This window comes from Mustela lutreola, chromosome 14, assembly GCF_030435805.1.
Source record: "Mustela lutreola isolate mMusLut2 chromosome 14, mMusLut2.pri, whole genome shotgun sequence".
Classification (NCBI taxonomy): Eukaryota; Metazoa; Chordata; class Mammalia; order Carnivora; family Mustelidae; genus Mustela; species Mustela lutreola.
In genome coordinates this window covers 72,169,934-72,181,603 of record NC_081303.1, presented here as the reverse complement: position 1 = coordinate 72,181,603, position 11,670 = coordinate 72,169,934, and the positions used below count along the sequence as shown (strand labels likewise).

The 11,670-nt window shown below is 45.6% G+C and overlaps 1 protein-coding gene across 1 annotated transcript; it reads right to left on the bottom strand.

Moving 5' to 3' along the window:
• Positions 1-7,530: 7,530 nt before the first annotated feature.
• On the bottom strand, positions 7,531-8,484 carry LOC131815258 (olfactory receptor 6N2). The gene has a single exon (XM_059146971.1). The coding sequence runs from the start codon at positions 8,482-8,484 to the stop codon at positions 7,531-7,533; it is 954 nt and encodes a 317-aa protein (XP_059002954.1).
• Between the last annotated feature and the right edge of the window lie 3,186 nt (positions 8,485-11,670).

The window sequence follows — 11,670 nt, the reverse complement described above, 5'->3', positions numbered from 1 at the left end:
GGCTCTCAAGTCATGGCCCTAGATGTGAGGCACGGGAGGATGAGGAAGAATGAGCAGACGTGAGCAGAAGCCCCCACCCCCTGCAGAGTACGGTGCTCCCAGCGAAGGCTTTCAGAGGCCAGAGAATCGATCCCTGCCAGCAGCCTCCTTCAGCTTCCACTCTGGTCATCAGACTTTAAGCACTCTGGTCTCACAGCTCATTTTGTAGTCCCCATAATCTGCTCTGTAACCCAATTATCTTGCTTAATGGAAACCATATAGGTTTTAGAAACTTAAATATTCCTCATCAAGGGTTTATCTTGTTACTTATCTACATTCCTTGTCTTAGGTCTAAACCATCCTTTACACCGGTAAAATATTGGTCGTGTAATGGACCAAGATTACATCACTTCAATTACATATATTTATTTTTAATTTCAACTGATTTTCTTCTTCAACTTCTGGATACCAAAGATTCTGCCCTTCCATCCTGGGCCCCCTCCCTCGTCCTAACAGAGACCCAGCTCTAGCAGCACCCTCTAGGAGCGTGGAGGTCAGAGTTTCAGTCTTCTGGACACCGACGTGAATCTCAGCCAATGCAAAAGGGGGTAGAGTAAATCTGCGAGTCACAGAAAACAAGGAGGCAAATCTCTCTCTTTGCGTTTCTGTTCCAAACTGTAGCCTCTTCCCTCTACTCTCCACCTTGACCAACCTCAGGCACACTTTGCAGATTTATTGCTTCACAGATGGTAAATATTTACATTGTACACTGAGGTCAATGTAATAAAAATTTATTGAATGTTTTTTGTATGGAAAGCATTATTCTTAGAACAGGAGCTAAATAAATACGTAATAGAGGCGACCCTGAAGTCAGGAAACGAATATTCTAATAGAGAAAATAGAGAAGCAACTAATTGCGAACCAACTGTGTGTGTGTTGGGACATTCCCTCGTCACAGAAACACGCTCCTATTCTCACTTACTCAACAATTAAACAACAAACCCCCCAAATTCCTTCTCCTGACTCACTTATCCCACAGCCACTGGTCTGTTTCCTCCCCTGTTCCCTCAACAATGTTCCCCCAAGGATCAAGCTTTCTCTTAAAGCATTGCAGTCAGACCCTCACCCCTGCCCCTCCTCACTCACACCAGTTACGTAAGAGCCACCAGTTCCCGGTCCTTGGGTTGCCTGGGCTGTCGGCCAGCCTTGGCCAGGGACTCGGTCCTGCCCCTCGGTAGGCTCTCCTCGTTGGTTCTCCGGGTGCCATCCTCCAGAGGTTTCCTACCAGAGTGGTCTCTCCTCAGTCGCCCTTGCCAGTTCTTTCTCTCTGCCCTACCTTTCTAATTCACAGAGCTCAGTGTTGATTCTTCCTTCTTCTTTGTTTCGTGAACTCCCTGCTTTGTCAATGCCATCCAATGTCCTGGCCAAAAGCACCAAATAGGTTGAAGACTTTCCAAATCAAATCTCAGCCAACACTGTGTCCCAAATTCCAGACTCAACACCCTGGTCCCACCTCCCTTGGGACGACTAACAGCCATCTCAAACCTCACTCCTGTGGGCGTCCACCATGGAGGCCTCCCCTCTCCAGCCTGGACAGTCATGGTCTTGTGGCTCACGCACCCAAATCCTTACCATGCTCCTTGTTTCTGTCTTTCTCTCAAATCCAGGATTTTCGCTGGGTTCCAGCTGGAACATCTCTCACCTCTGTCACTATAATCGGCTCCTACCAGATCCTTCGTGTTTATTTGTCTGTCGCCTGATTTTGGGTTTCACTGGATCATTAAAAGTCTTTTAAGTGTAATAGATAGTCCCATCAATTCATAAAAATAGAAAATTGTTTCAAACCACCACCAAAAAAAAAAAAAAAAGAAGAAGAAGAAGAAAGAAAAAAAGAAAGAAAGGAAGGAAGGAAAGGAAATGAAAAAAGAAAAGAAAAAGAAAAAGGAAGAAAAAAGAAATGGAAGGGAAGCTCCTGGCTCCATAAGACAATCCTCTCTGTCGCTGAAGAACCTCCATGATACACTGAATCCCCTCATTGACCTGACATCTGACTTTCACCCACTATCCCCAGCGCTGCTCTGTGGAAAATCCCTGTTGTTCTGGTCCAGATTCATGCTTTAAACACTGTCTTCACCATCATCACAGAAATTTCAGTTTGCCAAATTGGTCCCTGTGTTTAGTCTTGACCCTTCTGTTGGCAGCCTACCCTCCTGAGAACACAATTCCTCCCAAATCCGCACATAGACATCTCCTAACTGGGGGGCTCAAGTTCCCCACTTTCTTTCCCTGTCCGCGGCGAACACCAACCTTTCCCACATCTGAATTCCCAGCCATCCTTCCTCAATTTGCTTCCACCTTCAACCCATCATGAGCTGCAATATTTTCCTTTCATAAGTGCTGTGATTCCAAGGCAACTTTCTGTGAGGTTTCTGAAATTAAAATCTCAACTTTATGGCCTACCTCCCAGAGTGCGTGGCACATGTCTGATGCCTCAGAGTTGTGGCAAAAAATAAAAAAACTGATGATAACCAGGATGAGTAGTTCAGACCCTTAGTTCACCAGCTGCTCAACTCCTCCCATGGGTCTCCTGATATTGGAATCAGGGCTCTTATAAAACCTAACACATGTATAAATTAGCATCCATCTTACTTGGGTCCTTTACAACAATACTAAGTCCCTTTACTGCAAAACACTTTGAGAGCAAATCTTTTTCATTTATTTTCTAGTTCTCACCACTGCATTATCCATACCACCTGATTATTTAGGAACAGAAGCAAAGACCTGAGTTAAGAGGGGATGCAATTTTAGATCATCTCGTTCTATGTCTTCATTGTGCGAAAGAGGAAACCAGGACCCAGACGGGGCAAATGGTTTGCTCAGGATCACACAGGTTAAAACACGGCCAATTTGCTGATTCTGCACCCAGACTGTATGATAGCATCAAGAAAGCAGAATATCTTCTCATTTTATTTTAAAAAATTTTTTGTGTGTTCTGAATGATATGCCTGTGGACCCTGATTATTCTATACCCCTCCCTATTTCCGAACGCCCCATTTCTTCCCAGTGCTCCAACCAGGAAAAAACAGGAGAATAAAATGACAAAGTGACAATGTCCTTACCCAGAGCTCAACGGTGGGGAGGGCTCAGTGGGCCTTACGCTGGGGAGTCCAATCACCGCTCAGAGTCTGGAGCTGCAAGAGCTCCCTGCTCACTTCTCCCCTCATTTACAGTTACAGGGGCACCCCTGGGGCAGGAAGGGAGTGCAACACTTTGACGGAGCCCCTGGGGTTCAGTCACACCATGAGAGCCTCCTCTCCCATGGCCTGTGTCCTTGTTAAGTCCTCAAAGAGGCAGAAGCCCCTGGGCCTTTGGAGCAGCCCTCCCGGAGTTGCCAAAGTGCTCTCTCAGGGAGGGGACCGAGACACAGGAAGGTCATCAGCCAATGGTCCTTCATACCTCAGTAATAGTAACGACCTGCCCAGGTTGAGGTAGAACACCTCTCAGGGCAATGATTTTTTTTCAGCACAACACAGTTATTGGGGTGGGAGCCTGAGTTTCAAATGGGTTCCTGTGTTGTGAGAAAGCGTACACCTTCCAATGATAATAGGAACTTTCTAAAATGTGACTGGCCTCTTGGACCCCGAATGAGGACAGGGACAGGCCAGCGCACAACACTGTTAATACAGATTCCTGATCCTACCTGTTGCACCTTCCTACAATGGTTTTATCTTCTCTCACACACAGGACCCTCCCCTTTCCTCTCCTGTTCTCTTGGCTTGAAAAGAGCCCTGTCTCAGGACTTTGGATTTAAGTCTGGGTTGCTCTCCCAGCCATTTATGGGACACTGGATGCCCAAAGGAGTGTTAGGTTTCCTGGATTTCCTATGGACAGGCTACTCCTTGAGTCATAGGACTCCTCACACTCACTGAGATGACCAGGATCAAAGGACGGACAGTGGAGGGAAGGATACAAAATACAGGACCCCGGTACTGCTGATGAGAATGTAAAATGGTGCAGTCATTTTGGAAACCAGTTTAACAGTTTCTCAAGAGTTTAAACCTACCATCACCAGACGACCTGGCAATTCCACTCCTACATATGTCTACCCAAGAGAATGGAAGAAGAACTCGTAGATGGAAGCACTGATCGTAATAGTCAAAAAGTGGAAATGACCGAATTGTCCATCAATGGACAAATGGATAAATAGAATGGAGTATTATTTAGTACTAAATGTGAACATTCAACATAAGTATTGATGTGGTTGGATTAAACTCTATGCTACAGTATGGATAAACTTTGAACTCATGCTAAATGACCGACGCTAGTTGAAAAAAAAAAAAACATATTGTATGATTCCATGTATATGCAATGGCTAAAATAGGCAGATGCCTAGGAGTAAGGGACTAGGGGAGGATGGGGTGCTACAAATGTTCTAAAAGTAGCTTGTGGTGAGAGTTGCCCAACTCTGTAAATCTACCAAAAGTCATTGAATTGCACAGTTTAGGAGGTGAACTGCATAGCATGTGCATTATATCACAATAAAGAAAATAAATGCTTTTTAAGGAGGTGAAATAAAGACATTTTCAAGAAAAGAGTGAAAAAAATTATTGTCCGTAGACACGCATTACGAGAAATGTTAAAGAAAACTCTTCAGACAGAAGGAAATCAGACTAGATAGAAATTTCAACCTACACAAAGAATGAAGAGCACAGGAATGGCATAAGGTAAATAAATAGCATCAAACAGTGGCGTATTCTGCAACAGCCCTGAGAAGGAAAGAACTACAACAAGACAAGACGGTAGAGGGGCGTCTCAGGAACGCAATACAACAAGACAAGACGGTAGAGGGGCATCTCAGGAACGCAATCTTGAGTGATAGCAGCAGAAACAAAAGTGTAAGCTGTACAAATCAACTTAAACGAATTACCAAAACATGTCAAATCCCCCACCAGCATCAGATGCCAGGTACTGATCACGAGGGGCAGGAGAGGAGTTGTGTTGGCTGCCAGGGAGCCTGGGGGAGGTTTTGGAGATGTTTCCACTGTCCTATTCTGAACACTCCTTACATGAAGGTCTAATCTGTGGAAGTTCACTGAGCTGCACATCACTGAGTTCTCTATGGATATCTATCTTGCACCTTTTCATTTCTCTGCCAAATTGTAGGCTCTGTGTAATAAAAGGTTGTGGTTCCAAACACAGCAGCTGCACAAAGAGCATCATTTGAGTGAAGGAGAATAAGACAAATCAGGTGGGGGGTGTAAAACAAACTAGGGGACAAGCCAAGAGACAGGCGAGGGCACCCTTCTGTAGTCTCGGGATGCTTTGCTCTCTGTTTTCCACAGAGATTCCTGTTCTGCTGCATTTCAGGTGAGCACGGAGAAGACGGATGGGCGAGGAGGAATGTGCTGCCTTTCTCAGAGTAGGGAGTAGCAAGGGATCGTGAGAATGCCTTCTGCTCTCCATACGTCTAAGGACCATATGGAGAAGAAAGAGTTGTAATGTACAATAATATAGAGAGAAAAATGGATGCAGAAACAGAAAGGAGAGAAATCAAAATAGGTGAAGAAAGAGTAGGGCCGTCTCATCCATAAAGAACGACCATGGTTTCTCCCCTCTTTGTTCTGCAGAAGTTGTCGGTTTCTTTGTTTATATGTTTGCATATTGTATGTATGTACGTATACATATATGCGTATACACACGTATACATATGTCCACACAAATATGGAACTTTCATAACTTCATAAGCATATGCTGTACACAAGAAAAATAGTTTCAGCATCTAATTAATCTGCATGGCTAAAAAAAAGTCTTATGTTTGGGGTGCCTGGGTGGCTCAGTGGGTTAAGCCTCTGCCTTCAGCTCAGGTCATGATTCCAGGGTCCTGGGATCGAGTCCCACATTGGGCTCTCTGCTCAGCGGGGAGCCTGCTTCCTTTCCTTTCTCTCTGCCTGCCTCTCTAGCTACTTGTGATCTCTGTCTGTCAAATAAGTAAATAAAATCTTAAAAAAAAAAAGTCTTATGTTTGAAGGAAATGCTTGAATACTTAGAAAATTTAAAAAATCTATTTTAAGATAAAAATCTTAATTTTCAAGATAAAAATCTTAATCTTAAAAGAGTCTGGAAAATGTGTGACTCAGGAAAAAAAAAAACAAACCTATCATTTTGTGACAAATAGCTAGACTTGGAATTCAAGAATCTTTTGATATAAGAGAAAATAAAGGGTTAAATGGGGTCTTAGAACCACATAATGTTAACAGTGAACATCACCTAAAGAAAGCTTACCTGCCCACCACAGTTTGTGAATAAGAAATAGAGATCCAGAGAGGATAACCAAGGGATGCAGTAATTAATGATTAATTGTCAGTATTATCCAAAGGGATTTAAAGGCGGAGGTCAGCAAGCTGAGGCTGGCTGCGCAGGAGACAGTGGGTGAGTTCACCCGGAGTGGATCAAAGGACTGTAAAAAAGAGTGGGTTCCAGTAGTGATTAGAGTGGGGACCAGAATGTGTTAGTGAGAGCAGTGGGTCAGATTCATTATATTTTTCACTCTTGACATTTTTACTGATACTCAGCAAGTTTAGACACTTGTTAGATTCTGGACATATAGCAAGTAACAAAACTGGCATGATTTCAAACAAAATGCAATTTATAGATTGTAAGAAAGAACAACAAATTATATATTATTTTGATCTCTTTATCTGCATATATGCATATAAATTGTGATACATATTTAGAAGGAAACAAACATAACTTCAAAGAGAAAAAGGAGTCCCATACATTAGATAACATGCACTAGGTGACCATGTACATTATCCTCTCCACGATAATGTCACTGGAATGTGACATCAGAACATCACTCACACGATGAGAAGGGAACCAAATGAAACACTGGGGGGAAACAGTGCAACATTCTTGGAGCCAAGAATAACTCAAGCATTTAATAAGATAGGACCAAAAAGATAAAAAGATGGATTCGAGGAATAAGGAGAAAATGAAGAGATAATGATGCAGTTGAAGCTGAGAGACCAACCTTTTTGAGAAGGAAGAACTGGTCACGTGTGTCGAGAGGTCAAGAAAGAGGAAAGACAAAAACGGTCTCATGGATTCAGCCTGGGGATCATCATGATCTTGGCAAAGTGTTTTTGGGAAAGGTCTGAGCCAATTCCAGATGGCAATGGGTTGTAAAGTGGGTAGGAAGTGAAGAAGAGGGGGTAGATTGCAATAATCACATGGAGAAGTTTAACTGGAAATGGGAGCAGAGAGACATAGACCTCTAGCGGGCTGAGAATGTAGGCCAAGGAAATATGTGTGCTTGTTAAGAAGGGAAATTCTAAAGTATTCTTAAATGTTCAAAGCACTGATCAAGTAAAAAATGGAAAACAGTAAAGATACAGGAAATTAAAGAAAAACGTAAACTATGCCTTTGAGAAGACAAAAGGGGATGAGGTCCATAGCATGTGTGATAGTGGGAAGATTACTCAAGGTCAAGACAAAGGCCCATAGAGCTTGAATGAGCCAACATTGAAGTGGAAGACAGACCTTGGTAAAGGGTCAGTGGTGAGTGGGACTGGCTCCCCCGCCTTTCCGGAAGATGGTCCTCCTGATGGCCTTAATGAGTTCCTTGTTACGAAGACTGTAGATGATTGGGTTGACCAGTGGTGTCAGTACAGAGTAGACCACAGCAAGTGTCCGGTCAAGGGTCAGAGAATAGCTCTTCCTTAGGCGCACATACATGAAGATGATGCAGCCAAAGAAGATGAGAACCACAGTGAGATGTGAGGCACACGTGGAGAAGGCCTTCTTTCTCCCTGCAGCTGTTTTTATTTTCAGGACAGCACCAATGATTCTTCCGTAGGAAACCATAATGAAGAGGAAGGTTATAAGGATGATGAAGGCGTTGATGGCAAAGTCCACGAGGACATTAATGGCTGTGTCCTTGCAGGCCAGGCTCAGCAGAGGTGGAAAGTCACAGAAGATGTGTTGAATTTCATTATAGCCACAGAAGGGGAGCTGGGACACCAGGATGACTTCAGAAATGGGACACAGGAAGCCACAAGTCCAACAAGCAGCAGCCATCTTGCCACAGAGTGCCGGGGTCATGATTGCAGGGTAGTGGAGGGGCCGGCAGATGGCCAGGTATCGGTCGTAGGCCATGGCTGTTAGAAGGTAGCATTCAGAGGCCCCTAGGGAGTGAAAGAAGTAGGTCTGAAGGAGACACCCTGCAAAGGAAATGGTCTTCTTCTCACTGAGCAGATTGGCCAGCATCTTGGGGATGGTGGTGGCTGTATACCAAAGTTCCAGGAAGGAAAGTATACTGATGAAATGGTACATGGGGGTGTGTAGGGCTGCGTCCAGTCGTATGACTAAGAAGATGAGTGTGTTCCCACAGATAGTGAACAGGTATGCTGACAGCAGCAGGACAAAAAGCCAGCCCTTGATGTGGCCCACTTTGGGGAAACCAAGGAGCACGAACTCAGCCAAGCTCGAGTGGTTGTGAGATTCCATGGAAGGCTGAGGTGGGGGAGGGAGGAAGGGAGACAAACATGGGGACAGGTGACTGCCAAACCCAACTCAAAACTTCATTTGTATTTATTGTTTTTTTTTTTTTTTTAAATTTAAAGGCAGCATTTCATTACTCCAACTGCCACTTCTGGGGATACTACTCTAAAGTTAACAACCGCTAACGCTTATGACGCAACAAGCATTTTTACACGTGGTTTGTATTTTACTTCATTTTCACACAAGTGATGAATATCCTTGTTATACACATTTTACAGCTGGGAAAGTTCGAGAACAGATAGAAGGGTGAGATGATAAAACTCATTTCTTAGAGACACCATGTGACAAAAACAGGACTTGAACCCCTGCCCTTCATGCTCTCCACACTGTGTGCCCTTCCCCAAACATTCTATCCACTTCCTCGGGTCTTAATGTTTCCTTCAGTCAAATTCAAAAGGTGAGATTTGTGAATGAGATGAAGGCAGAGGCAAGTCTATTGTTCCCGTTGACTAACACAAACACTTCTCGAATGCACAGATGTCCGGCATCCAGAATCTGACCTCAGCAAGGTGCAGTCCCTGCCCCCAGACAGCTGACGGCCTCGAAGGGAAAGCAGCACAGCAGTCAGTCCTCCTGGTATCACCTGAGAAGTGCAGAGCCACGGAGCGCTGAGGAAGGGGCTGGTTCCTCAGCCCAGGCTGACTGAGAAGCTTCTCAGAGGGAGAACCTCTCGGACTGAATTTTCCAGAAACAGTGGCAGTTAGTTAGCTAAAAGAAGAAAACAAACACTTCAGACAAAAAGCACATGTGTAGGTGCAGGAGAGGAAGAGCAGGACCTCAAGAAATGCACGTTCCCCTCTGTGGTGAGACAGCTGGGACCTTAGCCCCTTAGGAGGAATGTTAGCCAGAGGGACGGCATGATCAGTTTTTAAAACATCACTGATAGTCAACTATCCTGACCTCCAGCTCAGACACAAAGGTGTGAATTTGCCTTGTGGGTGTTTCTGGTGGAAAGCCAAGTGGGTGGTTCACACAACAACCCCACCAAGAGTCAAGAAGCACACATTCTGCATGTCAGAAAATCGATGGTTATAAGTAGAGGTGGGGAAATCATAGCTGGCTTGGCAAAATTTCACACCAAAAAAAAAAGTGTTGCATATTCTAATTATTTTCAAGCACTGTGAGAAGCAAATGCAAAAAGGGAGAGAGAGAAACCACTGAACCACAGACACAAAACATCACAGAGAGTATGAATACGAACACGGCAGCTGGAGACAGCGACACCACACCCTGTAGAGGTCTTGGTGCATCTGGAGAGGGCTGTCCAAATTCTAGATTCCATGCTGACCATCTGCCGTCTCTTACTTATTTTGCAATTCTAATACTTGATACAACGGCTTTCACATTCAAAGTATTCCAATGTTTTAATAAAACTAGTTAATTTAATAACTGGTAGGGCTCCCCACACTTTCCCCTCGGCTCATACCACCCACCCAAACCCCAACGTGGCTCCCAAACCCGAGCACCCTGCAGTACTGAAAAATTTCGAGTTTGATGTTTTAAAATGCTGGATGGTCTCAGAGCACTTTGTGTGTAAGGAGGTCCTTGTGAACCTCTTGTATCTATAGGAGCTGTGCACTCTCCACTCCAAGTACAGGAGACAAATGAGGTTAGAACAGAAATCTTGGCTTCACTGCATTCTGTCATCTGTGCCCCCTTAACCTCTTGCTTCTACCCTCTTTCTTTTCCCCCCGTCCGACAACCGCTTCTCATCCTTCAAAATTAGACCAAACGGGAGCTCTCTGGTGAAGCCTTTCCTGGTTCCGTTGGAAAACGTGACTGATTCCTTCTTCCACGTGCAGTGCCCACTTAGCACACAGCATCACCTTCGTGAGAAGTCTGTCTTCCCCGGGACCTGGCAAGATCTCGGAGAGGCAGAGCTTCATTAACGACTGTGCATCCCGCCAGTACCCAGAGCGACAAGCTCAGAGCTGTGAGCTCAGTGAAGGCTTTGTGAATGTACCTCAACCTTCCTGTAGCCTGAATTTAAGTTATATTTTTAGTTGCACCTGAACACTTCCTTCCTGCCGTTCCCGTGGCATCTCAAGCTCAGTGTACCTACAGGAACTTAGCCTGGAAGATCTGGGCTTGCTTCCCTTCCCCTAGTCCTGTTCAAGAGCCCATTCCTTGCTCTTCCACGGGAATTAAATTCCACAGGTTTTTCTGATCACCTTCGGTGTGTAGTAACTGTGACTGACAACATTTGCTCTTCTCACCAGTTAGCTGTCCTGAAGCCAGCTGCAAGTGTAGGTCAAGACAAACAGGGAATGATTCCAGAAGGGCCCACCCTCTGGATCTCCGATTCTAGCCTCAACAAGTGTCCTTCACCCCGCAGCTGGAGAGCCTGCGTCCCGGCCTCTCTAGGTGACTCCTTCCCACTGCAGCTGCTCCCGGGATGACCCATCTCACGAGATCTTTGTATTCACGGCTCCTGGGTCATGAGGGATCGTCTCTGAAGACCCCACTCTCGACCCTCCTGACGGCACATGGCCAGTCTGTGGCCGCACATGCGGCAGCTTCCTGTCTCTCCACATTTTCGGAGCAGGTGTGAGCCCCGTTAGCCACTCTCAGTTGTGGACTGAATTCACGTATTGAACGGGGGCTCAGGACCATGGAGAGGGTCTTTCTCGTCTGGTTGTCTATGACTCTCAGAGCCAGACATTCCAAGTCCTCACGGGAGTCATCTTTCCACTGAGCCACCTCTCCAATGTCAGAATATCAGCTGTTTTCAAATCCCTCAGTACCGGTCCCACCTTCCAGACCCCCAGTCTGCATCACTAGTGTGGCCCTCGGATCACCTACCAGCAGCTGCGCGTCTCCTGCATCTGTTTCTGTCTTGCTGGGCTCAGACGTATGTGGGAGACTGAGACTGGATCTAGGAGACTTTTCTCTCTGTAGAGAGGCCATCCCCATGGGGCAGGGTCCCCTGAGCCAGCCTGTTTCAGGCCACAAGGGGCACAGACAAGGAAGAGACCTCCAACCCCAGAGGCAGTGGGGATCAGGGCCCTCCTCCTGGGAGGGCACTTGGACGGATGCCATGTCACCTTCCCCACCCGGGCTCCGAGAAGCTCTCCCAAATGCTCCTGTCTCACCATCCCTTCCTTCACACCTACCCCTCCCCTATCACCACCA

What these genes read in the sequence shown, in the direction of transcription:
- LOC131815258 (XM_059146971.1), bottom strand. Translation starts at nt 8,484, where the DNA reads ATGGAATCTCACAACCACTCGAGCTTGGCTGAGTTCGTGCTCCTTGGT.